Below are 18,043 nucleotides of genomic sequence, written 5' to 3' on the forward strand. Positions count from 1 at the left end.
ACTAGTATTGCTTAGAACTAGATGGAGTGTTATCAAAATTATTTCACTCTTCAGTTCATTAGAAGTATAATCAAAATAACCATGAAAAGGGACGCCTGGGTGGCTCAGTTGGTTGGACAACTGCCTTCGGCTCAGGTCATGATCCCGGAGTACCGGGATCGAGTCCCACATTGGGCTCCCAGCTCCATGGGGAGTCTGCTTCTCTCTCTGACATTCTCCTTGCTCATGCTCTCTCTCACTGTCTCTCTCTCAAATAAATAAATAAAATCTTAAAAAAAAAAAATAACCATGAAAAGACAAAAGAAAAGAAACCTGAAAAATTTTAACAACATATGTAGTGGTGGTGATTTGTATAATTCTTTCTTAGCTTCTTAAATTTGAGGAACCCCTATAGATGTATTATTACGTGCTTGAATTCATATGGTAGAATAGTTTTATCATCAGATCTCAACAATGTATGAATGGAATTACTTGTCACCAAGTTATTTGATAGTGTTAAAATTAGACGTGTTCAATTCATAGTAACAAAAGCAGAGAAAGGAAGCAATTACTAAAAGAAAAAAGTAAAGGTCTTTTGTTGTTGTTTTTGTTAAAACAGACAGTATTAAACCTGTCATAAACCAAAAGAAATGGTGGAAAATGTTTTTCAAAATAAATTTATCACCAAGAATTTTTTAAAATATTAGATTGTATTCAAACCACCAAAGTACTAGTGTTTTTAGCCACAAAGATTACAGAACAAATCCATAAATGTCATTTTATCAGACTATTATTCCATAGGTTTATAATTATTTTATAAGAATTAATTTGGTGTGATGCATTAAACAATGAATCTTGGAACACTGAAAAATTTAAATAAAGTTTAAAAAAAGAATTTTAAAATAAAGTTAAAAAAAGAATTTGTCATAACTATTCAATATCTCATTGTTTATAAATAAAGTGAGATGGCATTATGCTGTTATGAATATTCCAAAAAAGAACAGGATTGTGATTTTGCACTCCAGTTCTATGTAACTCAAGAAACACATCTTTCAAAATAAACACATATTTAATAAGAGAAAATGAGAAAATATTATTCATCATGAAGTACTTTTTAAATTGGAATAATAAACTATGGAGAAGTGTGGTATCCTCTAATACACATACGTAGAAAAGCCAGTATTGTCGGGGCACCTGGGTGGCTCAGTGGGTTAAGGCCTCTGCCTTTGGCTCGGGTCGTGATCCCAGGATCCTGGGATCGAGCCCCACATCGGGCTCTCTGCTCTGTGGGGAGCCTGCTTCCTCCTCTCTCTCTCTCTGCCTGCCTCTCTGCCTACTTGTGATCTCTGTCTGTCAAATAAATAAATAAAATCTTAAAGAAAAAAAAAAGCCAGTATTGTCAATAATATATTGTGTATATGTGTGTGTGTGTGCATGTGTATGTATACAATGTAATATATATATGTATGTAATGTAATGTATGAATGTAAGGTGAGCATATTGTTAAAAAAATAGTTCTTCGGTCCAATGATTACATGTATCCTATATTTAGCCTGTTGCTTACAAAAGTTAAATATATTAAATGCACATAAGCAATGGCTTTTTAAATTCAAAAGTCCATAAACTTAGTTAGACAGTTTACAAGGCATGCTACCAAAAATGAATTAAAACTAAATTAACTTGTAAAGTTCACATCTTCTAAAACTAGAATAAAAAGACTTAAGACCTGTTAGCTTATTATAGATAACTTATTTCAGATATGAGTTTGAAAATATAATATTTACTTTAAAATGGAATAAGAAATCGCACAAGAGTAGTTTTGATGACAGCATATGCAGATTATTTTCCTTATTTTATCAGTACATAATTTTAACTCTGTAGGATATCATGGACATAAAGGCTTCCAAATTCACCGTCACCCATCACAGCCTTTAACATTGCCCCAAGAAACTTCTAGAGCCAAACAGAACAATGCTTGAACTATAAAGGCATGTCTTTATCGTGGCTTTCCGTAAGGCTTAAGTAGCCAGTGGATTGAGGATCTGAGTCTGTGGCTACAGTTAACTAGACATTATTTTCTAACATTTTTATAAATAATCTTTTCTTCTTCTTTCCCCTTTTCTAGGAGGCTGCTATTGCTTTGTATCAGCTGCCCAGTTTAGAGAGGAGGAATTCTTTCTCCTACCTTCTCAGATAGCTTTTTCTGACTTCTTGACTGCATGATCAGCTACGAAACACACTCAAGCATTTTTCATCCTAAAAGTCTTTCTAACACTGTTTCTTTTTTTTTTTTTTAACTCTGCTCACCTTCATAGAAAACCTTCTTACAAGCATTAAATAAACATGGAATCTAAACCTCTTCACCTCACATTAAATCCTCAGCCCACTCCTACCTAATTTCTCTCTCAGCCACTTCAGCAAAGTTGTATGTATGAAGGACACTTCACATCTCTTTCCATTGAGTTCCGCTGACCTCTCAGCAGCATCTGAAGTGGCAAAGGAGATTTACAGCTTTTCTTCTTGAAAGATGATTCTCTCTTAGCTTCCAAGATACTACAGTCTTCTCTTTTGCCAGGAACTCTACATCTTCGTCTCAGAGGGAGTGGGTAAGGGCTGCTGTGGTTTCCTCTTCCTGTACAATATCTTAGTTCCTTGGGACTCAGTTCTTCATCCTCTACTCAGTTACCCAAGAAGTACTCCTTGAATATCTGTGCTGTGCCAGTCACCCTTCTAGGTACCAGGGAGACATCTATGAGTATTTTAGATGTCGACTCCTTTTCATAGAGCTTAGGTATTACTCAATGTCTAATTTTATCCTCACCCAGGTTTCAAATACCATTCACCTGTTAACCTGTTAACATAATAATATATGTTTCCAATCTATGGCTATCTTCTCACCTTTATACACATACATATAACTACTACTTGACATTTCAAACCTAAAAACCACCAAACCGATCTTGTGTTTGATCCTATTCTCCAAATCCTGCTCCTCAAATTCTTTATCCTGAGAGATGATGCCAACAGTGTTCCCGCTATCCAAGCAAGAAACTCAAAGTCATCAATATCTACTGAATTCAATATGTTACACGTGTAAGGTTAACCTACATCTACACTGTGTCCAGAATTTACTCACAGTTCTCTTTTGCTCCTGCTATCACTTTTTTCCAAGTGTTCTATTCACCCATCTCTTCCTTTCACCATCTGAGCTAGATTAATCTGTCTGTAATGTCTATCTACTCATATAACGTCCCTGCTTCAAATGATTTCTTATTGCTTCTAAGAACTTTTTTTAAGATTGTTTATGTCATTTTCAGAAGACCTTGGATTATCTGGGTCACAGATCCCTCTTCATCCTTACTTTTGTTCACACTTCCAGGTTCTCTTCAACCATGTTTTATCTACTTCCCAGGCAGAGGCCACTTTTATATATGACACTTTCCTTGGAAGACTCATTTCTTGTAAGTTTCTTTTGGAAAGGGACTTTCTAAAGGAACCGTTCCCGAACTCCACCCTCTCACAAGTTAGGTACAAGTGCCAAACCCCTTCATGCAGCATACAGCACGAACACATCTATTAGCTGCAATTATTTGGTCATTATTCTAACCCTAGGCTTTATGCCTATCTTCCCTACTAGATTATAAAGTCCCTGAGGGCAGAGGCCAGTCTGTATTTTTCACAGGTCATTCCTCTGTACCCATGCCTGTCCTTCTCACAAAGTAAGACCCCAATAAATATCTGGAACAAATGAATGAATCTTAATATAACAGGACCAGAAGAAACTACCTTAGAGATAAAGAAATGCATATCAAGGGAAATTAAGTAACAAGAGCTAAGCTGAAATTATAAACCATAATTCTTTTCACTTATCTTCTAAGTACTGCCCACAATCTGATTCTGAAACTCAAACAAAATATGTTTTTATAGTAAATGTATCATAATATATCTTAGGTATTTTTGTGCCTGTATATGTATGTATGTGTCTATATATGTATGTATATATGTATATACATATATTCTTATTTACCCTTTTGTCCATACTTACTTTTGGTTTTTATTAACAACAATTACTTTAAGATTTTATTTATTTATTAGAAAGAGAGAGAGAGCACACACAAGCATGGGGAGCAGCAGAGGGTAGGAAGAAGCAGATTCCCTGATGAGCTGGGGGCCTGATAAGGGGTTCAATCCCAGGACCCCAGAATCATGACCTAAGCCAAAGGCAGATGTTCTACTGACCGAGCCACCCAGGCATCCTTCAAAAATGATTTTTTATAAAAAATAACAGGCACTCTGGAAGTAACCTAACTAAAGTCTATTTTTTTCACAATCTATTACCTATAAAATGTTACTAAAATGTTGTCTTCCAACTTCATGCAAGATTAATTTTATCTTGATAAAAATAATTATTTTTCTCCACACATATGAGCTGAATTAAAGATTGAAGAAAATGGAGTTAACTGCTGCAATCCTCCTTTGAAGATTCTGACTCAGATTTAGAATCATATTATATCATGTTGCTGATATCTGCATAGAGGATAATTACTGCAAAAATAAGATGTATTTGTAGAGGTAGTTACTGATGTTCAAAACTAACAGAGGCAATGAACTTGATAGTATATTCAACCATTATTCTTAGGTGTATCATCTTATTAACGGTATTGGATTTGTCATATGACTAAAGTAGCTCTGACCTTGAAACAGATCCGTTAACCTTCCAAATTTACATCTGTAAAATGAGTATAATTCTTCATTGTTCAATTCAGATTCAGAGATATACAAATGAGATAATGAGATAACAAATGCACAAATACTTTGTAAATTTTTAAAAATTCCATTACAACATATCAGTATTAGTCCTAGATGCTCCCAGCTTCCTAATTTCAAATTGTAATTGGAAGCACTTATTAATTAATATGAGCAATACAAAGCCAAATATCAATTACTTTTAACCAATAGTAATATACATATAACCAATAGTACTTATTATTTTTTTTTAGGTATATTTATTTATTTATTTGACAGACAGAGATCACAAGTAGGCAGAGAGGCAGACAGAGAGAGAGAGAGAGGCAGAAGCAGGCTCCCTGCTGAGCAGAGACCCCAATGCGGGGCTCGATCCCAGGGGTCTGGGATCATGACCTGAGCCGAAGGCAGAGGCCTTAACCCACTGAGCCACCCAGGTGCCCCAATAGTAATTATTTTTTAACAGAAAGATTAACTGTATAAAGATGCTTTCAATTTGGAAAAAAAAGATGTAGTATTTCACAAACTCATAATCATGAGATTAATATCAATTTGAACTCACAAGAGGGCTAAAGAGCATGTCTAAACTAACACACTTTATTTTTTCCCAGTCTCAACAGTGTTATGTAACAATACAGACACTCTAATATAATATGACTTCAATAAGTCACGCTTATGAATATGCTGCTCTCATCTCTACATATATACATATGAAGAGTATATGTATATTGCATATATGCATACATGTATGTATAAAATTCATCAGTAAATGTTACATATATTTAAAGTAATGATGGATGTTAAAATATGATCCATGTGACAATTTACAGAGTTAAATATGACAATGAATCTGGACAAATTCTTGCATCTTTACCTCTATAGCATGTATCTGAAAAAAAATTTAATATCCTTCCTGTGGACTTTTATAGCATCATTAGCATATAATGATGCAAGCACTCTTACTTAATAAAGATAGAATTCAGCAGTGCACTGTGAAAACTGATGTCAAGTGTCTTGAAATATTGTGAGCCTCCTTGAAACCCTAGTTATACTTTTTTTCTGGGGTACATCTGTAGTTTTTCTGCCTCACCATGTGATTGAGTCTGTATTTCCAAAATCAACTGGCTTGATCAGTCATGGATGGGCTTATCATTATCTTTGACCACATTTTTCCAAAAGTGAAGGACCAGCCTCCATGTGTTTGGTAGAGACAACTTCTTTGCAAAAGATTTTCTGGACTTAATAGAAATCTTTCATGTTGGCTTTTGACACTTCATTCTTACCCTCCATCCCCTCTTTTTGTTCCCTCCCCATCCCTTCGACTACCAAAGCTGTCAAAGTGCATTTACCAGCTAACTGATACCCTATGGCAAAAACAATTTGAGAAATCTTGAGTAAGACATGTCACAATAACCATGATTAGAAGTCAGGATTTACACTTCCTTCTATAAAATTATGTTTTCAGTATTAAGAAAAATTCCAGAGGAGTTTATAAAAAGATGATATCATATGTTTAGCCACCTAAGAAAGTACATAGTTTTGCTTACCTTTAATAATGTTTGGCTTTGGTGGCATGCTGAACTCATAGACTGTTGGTTCTGAATATCCCAATCTATTGGCAGCTGTAATTTGAACTTCATACCCCATTGTCCACTGTAGATGCTCCAAAATAATGTGGTCTTTATTTCCCTGCACTTTTTTCTCTAGCCACTGATCTTCTTTATCTTTCTGTAGGAGCAATAAGATATATTTTGTAAATACATTGAAGTTATGATTTTTAAAAAATATAATTTATCTTCAGGGAGAAAAAAGTGCTTTTATTAATTTCAAAAAAATGACATTTTATCATTTACAGGGATAAAGAAAGTTACTTTATCAATGAAGTCATTTCAAACAATTTTCTATAAAAATTCTGTATTTTTTAAAATTTTAGCCAAAGAATGATTTCATAATTAATTTTTGATAACTCAGTGGTGATAATTCACCTTCATTAGGATTTTATTTTTATTTCACAGGTATCAATTTGCTGTTTGGCCATTTTTAGATTATTAGTAGCCAGGTGGACAGAAAAAATGAAACATAGTTTACAGAAAAAGCTTAGTATATCCATTAAAATAATTGCCAGACATTCTAACAATGTTATTCTTCTGATCCATGAGCATGGAATGTTTTTCCATCTTTTTGTGTCTTCTTCAATTTCCTTCATAAGAGTTCTATAGTGTCTAGAGTATAGATCCTTTTCCTCTTTGGTTAGGTTTATTCCAAGGCATCTTAAAGTTTTTGGTGTTATCATAATTGAAATCAATTCCCAAATTTCTCTATCTACAGTTACATTGCTAGTGTATAGGAAAGCAACTGATTTCTGTGCATTGATTTTGTATCCTGTCATATTACTGAATTGCTATATGAGTTCTAGTAGTTTGGGGGTGGAGTCTTCTGGGTTTGCCACATAAAGTATCATGTCATCTGGGAAGAGAGAGAGTTTTACTTCTTCTCTGTCAATTTGAATACGTATTCTTTTGTTTCTTTTGTTGGCTGATTGCTGTTGCTGGGACTTCCAGTACTCTGTTGAACAATAGGGGAAAGAGTAGACATCCTTGTTGTGTTCCTGATCTTAAGGGAAAGGCTCTCAGCTTTTCCCCATTAAGAATGATATTTGCTGTGGGCTTCTCATAGATGGTTTTTATATGGTGTCCAGAGCAATCTATATATTCAACACCATCCTGATCAAAATACCAATGCCATTTTTCAAAGTGCTGGAAAAATTTGTATGGAACCTAAAATTTATATGTAATCCTAAAATTTGTATGGAACCAGAAAGACCCCGATTCACCAAGGAAATGTTGAAAAAGAAAAACAAAGTTGGGGGCATCATGTTGCCTGATTTCAAGCTATACTACAAAGCTGTGATCACCAAGACAGCATGGTAGTGACACAAAAATAGACACATAGATCAATTGAACAGAACAGAAAGCCCAGATATGGACCCTCAAATCTATGGTCAACTAATCTTTGACAAGGCAGGAAAAAATATCCAAAGGTTAAAGACAATTTCTTCGATAAATGGTGCTGGTAAAATTGGACAGCTATATACAGAAGAATGAAACTCAACCATTCTTTTACACCATACACAAAGATAAACTCTGAAGGAAAGACCTCAATGTGAGACAGGAATTCATCAAAATCCTAGAGAAGAACATAGGCAGTTAGGCAGTAACCTTTTTGACATCGGCCACAGCAACTTCTTTCAAAACATGTCTCCAAAGTCAAGGGAAACAAAAGCAAAAATGAACACTTGGGACCTCATCAAGATAAAAAGTTTCTGCACAGTAAAGGAAACAGTCAACAAAACTAAGAGATAACCCAGGGAATGGGAGAAGATATTTATAAATGACACTACAGATAAAGGGCTGGTACCCAAGATATATAAAGAACTTCTCAAACTCAACACCCAAAAAACAAATAATCAAGTCAAAAAATGGGCAAAAGACATGAACAGACACTTCTCCAAAGAAGACATACAAATGTCTAACAGATATGTGAAAAAATGTTCAACATCATTAGCCATCAGGGATATTTAAATCAAAACCACACTGAGATACGACTTTACCCCAGTTAGAATGGCAAAAATTGACAAAACAAGAAACAACAAATGTTGGCATGGTTGTAGAGAAAGGGAAACTTTTTTTTTCTTTTCTTTTCTTTTTTTTTTTTTTTTGGAAACCCTCTTAACCTGTTGGTGGGAATGCAAGTTGGTACACCCACTTTGGAAAACAGTTTGGAGGTTCCTCAAAAAGTTAAAAATAGAGCTAACCTATAACCCAGCAATTGTACTAGTGGCTATTTATCCCAAAGATATGGATGTAGTGAAAAGGGCCATATGCACTCCAAAGTTCATATCAGCAATGACCACAATAGCCAAAGTGTGGAAGTAGCCAAGATGCCTTTCAATGGATGAATGGATAAGGAAGATGTGGTCCATGTATACAATGGAATATTGCTCAGCCTTCAGAAAGGATGAATACCAAACATTTGCATCAACATGGATGGAACTGAAGGAGATTATGCTAAGTGAAATAAGTCAAACAGAGAAAGACAATTATCATATGGCTTCACTCATTTGTGGAACATAAGGGTTAGCGTGGAGACATTAGGAGAAGGAAGGGAAAAATGAAGGGGCAGAATCAGAGGGGGAGATGAACCATGAGAAAATATGGACTCCAGGAAACAAACTTAGGGTTTTAGAGGGGAGAGGGTTGGGGGGATGGATTAGCCTGGTGATGGGTATTAAGGAGGGCACATATTGCATAAACCACTGAGTGTTACACACAAACTATGCATCATGGAACACTACATCAAAAACTAATGATGTACTTACTATATGGTGACCTACATAATAAAAAATATTAAGAAAAAGTAAGTTATTATGAAATTATTGCTAATTTTCTTGGGTATAATTATAGTATTATGGTTATGTGGAGAATATTCCTTGAATTCACAAATATTTGTTGAAGGAGTATTGAAGAATGAAGTGTCATGATGTTCTTATCATATGTTTTAGCAAGAGGATTTATCCATGTGTGGGAATAAATTGAGAAAGGTGTTTTAATGTGGCACTATGTTAACAATTGTGGACTCCTGATGGAGAGTATATGAGTGTTTGCTGTATTTTTCCGAATTCTATGTTTACATTGGTAAATTAAAAGGTGTCAGAAAAGAAAATAAATATATTAGCTATTAATTTATTGAAGACATATACCCTCATAAATTCCTAGATGTCCAGATGAAATCTTTTTTCCTCTGCACAATAAATAAATAAATAAATAAAAAAATTAAAAATAAAATAAAAATAAAATAAATGCCAGAGACTATTGTTTAAGGCTTGAGGTGGGGGAAGGAAGATAAAACATCTTGCAAATAGAGGCTGGATATTTTTTACAGATTTAAATTACTATGGGTATTTTTATTATTCTGATGTTTTAGACTCATAAAAATATTACCTGTTAAAAATGTTATTAGCGTCAGAAAATAAAATGTATCATTCTAACCTTGAAAATCTACACTTAAATCCTGATCCTTTTTCTAAAATAAATGTTTTAGGGCGCCTGGGTGGCTCCGTGGGTTGGGCCTCTGCCTTTGGCTCAGGTCATGATCTCAGGGTCCTGGAATCGAGTCCCACATCGGGCTCTCTGCTCAGCAGGGAGCCTGCTTCCTCCTCTCGCTCTCTGCCTGCTTCTCTGCCTACTTGTAATCTCTGTCAAATAAATAAATAAAATCTTTAAAAATATATAAATAAAATAAAATAAATGTTTTATATCACATATTTGAATTAACCTTTATCTGAAAAATATACTATGACTACAATTAAAAAAAATAAACTTACACAATTTAATGACTTAAACTAACCTAAACAATGTGAACATTTAGCTGTGCCACGTTATCCATTTAAACACTGGGGCATTCCTTAGTCTCTTCACCTTGTTTCTTTCATCTCTATTACAGAAATGATAGTAACAGGTGCATCTGTCAGTTTTATGAGGGAGCAATGAAGAAAATCAAGTACTTTGGGTAGTCCAGGGCCTTAGGAATCATAAGCACTTAGCAAATGACAGCTATTATTAAGGAGAACATATTTCTATAATAACTATATGAAAATAAAATAATAATTTGCTGGAATGATGTTTTTAATAAATTATCACTTATAATTACAAATCTCAATTTTCCAGAGATAAAACTATAAATAACTTAGAGCCTGGTGATAGATAGAGAGATCGATAGATGACAGATAGATTGATAGATAGAGGAAAGACAGATCAATCTTTTTAACCTCAGTGCTCAGCCCAGTTGAGCCAATATTGTACAATGTTGCTTTGACTTTACTTTATAAGCATAACAATGTTTTCAGCATTTATGGTGAAAATTGAGGATTTATTCTCTGAAATTAAATTGTGGAAGTTAAACGCATGATTGCATTAAATTGATGGTACTACAAACGTAAAGTGTCCATTAAAAGGAGACAGGAAGACATTATTATTTTGATACCATATTATTACTCTATTTTCTTACTTAATTATTTTTGGTTACATAGAATTTTTATTACAAAGTCTTCAGTTAGCTTGTTTTGATATTTCATCTAAAACTAAAGATATTAGCACCCTTAATGCTATGAAGCCATGGGTTTAGGAAAATCACTTAAAGTTCCCATATAAACAAAGGCACTTCCTTGATTTTTGATACTTAGAAATGGATTAAGTTTATGAATTGTTGCCCAATCCTATTTTAAGGTATTATGAAGTATACTGAAGAGGCCATATGACACTTATAACTTGCCTACATCACTAAATGACTAGTAAGTCTAAGAAAGGAAGTGAGGAGTGCTTTTGAAATGTTTGGGACTGATGTACCAAAACAGCCATGATTTTCCCAACACCTTCCTTCTTCATCAATTCACCATCAATTATTCATTCCACCTTTACTGGGTAGAGGGGCAGTTCTAGAACTCTGAACACAATAGTGAACAGGACATGTACAATACACTAATACTCGAGTTCATACCAGTCAGGAGAAAGACATGAGCTTTTTGAAAAACCAAGAATGTTCTGGGGGCATGAAACAGGGAAACTTAATAGAGTCTGGGGCCTCTGGGGAAGTGAGGTAACTCATATTGGAAATAAACTCCAGTGTCACTTTTCATTTGTCCTAACAGTTAATGAAAAAGTGTGATTCTTTCCCCGAGGTTTGGATCCAAAAGTAAGCACAATGATTGAAAATCTCGGAAATAAGCATGAACACTGGGAGGTAGAAAGATACATATTATAGGTTTGTTGTTTTCAGTAAATGTAAAAATGTAAAAAAAAAAAAAAAAAAACAAAAAACAAAAAACTTTTTTTTGTTATTGACCCCCCCAAAAAAAGCTTAAAAATATTTATTCAAAAACAATCTTAGATGATATATTACATGTATATGTGTATATTTATGTGTATACATATTGTGTCTGTATATGTATGTGTATACATACACATGTACAGGAAGGATGGGGTGAGAAACAGAAGTGAAAGGTTAGATAAAGACAAAGGATATATGAAGCAGTAAAGAGTTGCCCCATGGCCTTCCTTTTTTCCCAGTAATTCCATCAGTCCTAAGTAACTATGAAATGCTTGGTAAGAATGGATATCTTGGTGAAAATCCAGAATTGAGTTTTTGCTCTGGATCTGAGTGGAGACATGGCAGAAAGAGCCAGAAAATGAGCCAACAGCTGAGATCTGGATTACCCAAGGATAAAATTTATTCTTCACAGTGATGGGGAGACTTCCTGTCCTTCACATAATCCTCCAAAAATACTATTTCTGGGAAATCAGCATTTGAAATGAAACTTCCAGACAAGCACAAGACATGTAGATAGTCTCTTCCGAATTACCCATCATGTAACTCTTAATTGTTGAAGCTCTTAACGTGATACATTAAAAGCCCCTCCATCATTTTAGATAGTTGGACTGATGGCATAAGGAACCAAAGGGAGTTCTAATATTTAAGTCAATTTCATTTTCCATTCAACAGTAGACAAGGAGGCTTTTTAATCCCTTAATTGCTTTTCTTAGGGAGTAGGAAAAAAAAAATTAAAGTGGGTGTTACCAAATACTCCCCTAGGTATCCAAATCTCAATTATGCATCTGTAGAGTGCCTAATTTACAGAATTTAAATGCCTAGGGAACTATTTAAGATAATCTAGTTGCAAAATGTTCCCCTAGGTAACTTAATGAGATGATTTGCTGAATAGGGTTATTATTAATAAGCCAATTAAATGTTGAAGGGCAGCTACTAAAAGAAAAATGGTCATTTTGCTTTGATATAGCTTCTCTTAAGCAATCTTTTTTCTCAGAAAATAGAGAGCAGGGCCAAATGACAGTTAAGACCTCTCCTTATCAGTTATTTTAAAATGATAATATCAGCGTATGGGGAAATATTTGCTATCATCTGTCTAGGGAGGAAAGCTGAGAAGAGATGAAGGAGGTGTTGGTTTTCTTATTTGTAGAGGACTCCCTGGCTGTTTTTATTTATAGTAAGAATTAATGCAGTAATCCTTCTGGAAGTCTCAGAGAATATACGGTTAATATCATCTTAAATGAAAATAGAATCAACAGTGGACATAAGAGGAGATTAGCTTGTACTAACTTGAATTTTAAGGCTTCTGTGACTCTATTATGTTATGCTTTAAGATTTTCTATTTCCACATAAGGCAGTTTCTGGTTCCTGGATTTCCTGGTAGCGTGGTTCAGCTATTCTCTACTTGTATGACCTCACAAAAGGCCCCAGAATTCTCTACAGCTCCATTTATTACTCTGAACATAAGAGAGGTGACTTAGCAATCTCTCTCTCTCTCACACACACACACACACACACACACTCAGCTTTGATTTCAAAATATGCAAAATATGGAGGATTTTACTGAAGCTTCAAATTCTAATTTCTCTCTCTTTAATTGAAGTATACAGTTGACTCAAATATTCTGATTTCTTTTTTTCTATTATCATAACTGATTCAAATTGCCTTTGTTCCATATACTGAGGTTTGGTAAAACTTTGTAAAATAGATCCTACTTAATCTATTCCTAGTCTCCCTCATTCACATATCTCTTTAGGGACAACTGGAATCTAATTTTTCCTATCCATCACCTTCTGCGTTCTCTCAACCCATAAAAATTTACTCAGTACAAGTGTTTTTTTTTTCCTCTTGCATTCATTACTAATTAGATTTACTAAACTAATTATAAAATTATGTAAAATTGCTCAAAACAGACTTATTTATTCATTGATTCTTGTATTTATTCATTCAGACAACAAATAGTCTTCTTGAAGATCTCCATACCAGAATGAATAAAACTCATCCTCTTCACTAGGCCAGAGAAAAATTATCAGAAAGCTTAGAACTCTTTAATGTCCATAATTATTTGAAAATGCTTCAAAACTTATATTGATGGTTTTAAATAAATTTTAGTGTGCCCACCTAAACACAAGTAAATCAGAAAATGTTATTATTATTAATAATTAATTAGAAAATTAGCTATCTCAACAAGAAGAACTCAATTTTATGTATGTATTATTTTAAGACCCTTTAAAAAATTATCTTTTCTTTTCCTGTGGCCATTGAGATACAGCCATCCAGACTCCCAATAGCTAAAGAAGGTCAATTAAGACTCAGAAATGTATGCTAGAGCACTGTTGCTAGTCCCTAAAGTACCTTCTTCACAATTGATTTTAAGCAACTAATTTTCTTTAGTCCTTCTTAGCTCCAGAGACTTATTTAATGTGCCAACACTAAGTGATAGTTATGATCCCACAGCTATCATCAAATTAGGGAGAAAACAGTGAAAAACTCATGGAAGCATGTAAAAAGCTATTTATTAAATTATATGGAGTTACACTGACTCTACAACACAAAGTAGATGGAAAATATTCTGTACATAAAATAATTTCTTTCATTTTTCCACATACATTATGAAATTAATAAGCTTGTCTTTATTCTCCAAATACATGGTTTAATCCTACTGACTTAATGTTAGAGACGTTAATTTTCACAAAGAATCCATACAGACATCTAATTCTTTCACTACTCTAGTTCTGTTCTTATAAATTCTGTCTTCTTAATGTGTAACTGAACAAACTCATGTGCCCTATACATGTTCCTGATCTGTATTACATATTCTCTATATTAGGATATAATTTGTCTTTCCTCATCCTGGTGAAATGCAGGTTTAATACTTAGATTCAGTGTCTGCTAGCAATCAACACTTTCATAAGGAATATTTTATCTCAATATTGTTGTTCCCAGATTGTAAAACATATAGTCCCACGCACATGGAGAGTTGAAAGCAACGGTCAAAGAAGCAATCAAGTTTATTGATTTTTTTTTTTTAAGATTTTATTTATTTGACAGAGAGAGACACAGCGAGAGAGGGAACAAGCAGTGGGAGAGGGAGAAGCAGGCCTCCTTACAAGCAGGGAACCCAATTCAGGGTTCGATTTCAGGACCCTGGGATCATGACCTGAGCTGAAGATAGACACTTAACTGACGGAGCAGCCACCCAGGTGCCCCAGAAGCAATCAAGTTTAAAATCCTCATGATGTTGCTTACTTTCTGAATTCTCCTATGTCTTTACCATAGAGATTACACAATTAAAAAATGCACTGCATATCTCCAAATAATGCTTTGAGTTACTCAATTGCACTTTACTGTGGAATTCATGCAGTTTGAGGAACTAACAGATGAAATGGCTTGGAATCATACAAAGAGAACAGATGATTAAAAACCTTTTGAAATAGTTACTATTTCAATACAAGTGCAACCATCAAAGCAAAGACTGCCTAAGTATCTAGCCGACAAACCTTAAAATGCAAATTTTTAAATGCGAAGGACTAATCTGTTGAGAAAGAAAGTGTGGAGAAAATTATTCCTTCCCAAGATCTGCTCTTGTTTCACCACATTCATAGAACTTACATTGAATCATGGAATTTCCTACTAGACCTGTAGAGCATGATGTTTGCAGGATGAAGGGGGCAGAGAAGGAAGGGAAAGAAAAAAGAATAGACATACAGAGATTATTTTAAAGTGTTGAAGTAGAAGGCATACCATAAATGATATGGCAAAGATAGATTGGATTCAGAATGGTTGGCCTTTGGATGCACAGAGCTAGCCAAATGACGTGAGATGGGAGAGTGGAGGGGTCGGTATAATTTCCACAGGAAGATTTCTATTCAACACTTACTGCTGCAAAACCGTTTAGATTTTAAGTCTTATATTCTGATATCTGTTTCCTACGCCCACCAGATCACCCACATTCTGTAAGTTTCAGTTTGGCCATTAAAAGGTGTTGAAAAGTATCAATGTATTTTTTTTTTTTTTTAGTATAGTTGACATACAATGTTACATTAGCTTCAGGTGTACAACATAGTGATTGGACAAGTTTATACATCTTGCTTGGCTCACCATGAGTGTAGCACCATCTGTCCAGATACATCACATCTTTCTGAATTGATATTACAATATCATTGCCTATATTCTTTATTCTGTGCCATTTATACCACTGACTTATTCATCCCGTAACTATGTTTCCAACGCCCCTTTCCTTTATTTTTGATTAATGGTTTATATTTATATTTATATTTATAATGTCCAAGATGGAGAAATGCCTTCCTTGAAGTATAAAGGATGAAATACAAAGTACAAAGTTTATATTTATATTTATATTTATAATGTCCAAGATGGAGAAATGCCTTCCTTGAAGTACAAAGGATAAGTACAAAGAATTGCTTTAATAAATCTTGCCATAGGAGCCTAAAATTCTGCTACTAAAACAGATTTATCCATCCTAAAATGCTATCAAGTCTGAGAGCAGTAACACAGTAATTGTCAGTCAATTGTAGCTATGCTTTAATTATCCAACCAATTATTTTCATTGAGATGTTTAAAAACAAATCTGCCAGCACCTTTTCAAGTTAGAAAGTTACAGAAGTAAGATGGAATTGAGAAGGGACCAAAACTTTTCTTTTACTGGTAGGGGAAACACAGATGTTGAGTGAATAGACAAAAATAGGGCTCCACTACTATTGGTTTGACGGGGAAGAGAAAAGAAAAAGAATGCAAGATACAAATTTACTGGAAATAAAAGTTTGTTCAAATTTTAATCTAAGACTAAGCTATATCAACTCTGCCTAAATATTAAACTATTTTCATCATCTTTATGGAAACTTGAATTACTCCAAGTTTTCTAATCTTAACACTATAACTTATTTGTATCCATATATGTTTCACACAAAACTTCTCATAAAAATTAATTCTAATTCATGTTAAAGTATTTGGTCAGCATTTTAAATGATGGTTTATATTATTAATTAAAATAATAAAAATAGATAACAATAAAATGATAAAATGAATTCGTTATTATAAAATATATAATTTCCCTTTGAATATCCAAAATACTGTTTGTTTTTTCTTCCCATTTTGTGAATCTCATTGGCTATGAACAGATGCAGTGCTAATCTAGGGAACATTTTTGGCTTCAGTAATGACTGGGGACACAACTGGCTGTGTAATGAGTGAGGGCAGGGATGTTAAACATTCTGTAATAGAGTGTTGGTTTCTGGATGGCTCACTATTATGCTACTCAAAATGCCAATAGTGGGTCCTTTCAGATACAAAGGATTATGGACTGAATCGTGTTCCCACCCCAAATTCATGTTAAATACCTAAACTCCAGGGTGATTTTATTTGGAGATACTGCTTTAAGGAGATCATTTGGGTAGAACTCTAATCCAATAAGATTGATGTTTTTATAAGAAGACAAAGAGAGGTCAGAGATATATGTGTACAGACAATAGGCCATGACTCAATCATAGGCAATAAACTAGCAGTTGCTGGAGGCGGTAGGGGAATGGGGTAACTGGGTGACGGACATTAAGGAGGACATGGTATGTAATGAGCCCTGGACATTATATAAGACTAAAGACTCACTCACCCCTACCTGTGATGAATCACTGAAGCAATAATACAGTGTATGCTAGTTGAATTAAAAACTTAAATTTATTTTTAAAAAAAAGAAAGAAAGGAAGGAAGGAAGAAAGAAAGAAAGTCATGACAGCAAGAAGGCAGTCATCTGCAAGCCAGATAGGGAGGCCACAGAAGAAACCAAACCAGCTGGCACCTTGATCTTGGAATTCCAACCTCCAGACTGTGAGACAACAAGTTTCTATTGTTTAAGCCAAGCAACTATGGCATTTTATTATGGTAGCCCAAGAGGACAGAGATGGCTGTTGTAATAAAAAAGATAATTATTTTAACAATTTGTGACAGAACCCAGACCCTATTGTTAAGTTGACCCAACACTCAACTATAACCACTTTTCATTTAGTTATAGTCTTGAGAAATATCTCTGTCTAATGGGACACAATTTTAATTTTGCTCAGTGGAGTTTTTAGAAAATGCGTACTGTATTGCTGGAAGAGAAAGACAAATTCAGCTTAAACAGCCTATTACCTTTTTGTTTTTCTAGTTTCTTCACATTCTAAATGTGGATGTGAATCCACCATCTTAAAATTAAAGATAATCTATATGAAGATAAAAGCCAATGTGCTAAGGATGAAAGAACATAAAGAAAAATATTTTGGATACCTGATTTTATAGCTGAAGAAGTCATACATTCTTCAAAAATAATGCTGTATTAATAAAAGCCACTAGTATATGAAGAAAAATCATAATAGGAATAATAAATACTTGCTATCATCAGTTGAAATAAATGTTCTGGTTGAACTCAACATAGCACTGG

General features: G+C 34.1%; 1 protein-coding gene across 2 annotated transcripts in view; it reads right to left on the reverse strand.

Moving 5' to 3' along the window:
• The window catches only part of NCAM2 (neural cell adhesion molecule 2), a 532,785-nt gene that overhangs the window by 47,965 nt on the left and 466,777 nt on the right, over nt 1–18,043 (reverse strand). For both annotated transcript variants that reach the window (XM_047721657.1, XM_047721668.1), the window contains exon 15: nt 6,273–6,453. In XM_047721657.1, coding sequence (XP_047577613.1) covers nt 6,273–6,453 — 181 coding nt within the window. The remainder of the gene's footprint in view (nt 1–6,272; nt 6,454–18,043) is intronic.

The sequence above is a fragment of the Lutra lutra genome, chromosome 1 (assembly GCF_902655055.1).
Source record: "Lutra lutra chromosome 1, mLutLut1.2, whole genome shotgun sequence".
NCBI lineage: Eukaryota > Metazoa > Chordata > Mammalia > Carnivora > Mustelidae > Lutra > Lutra lutra.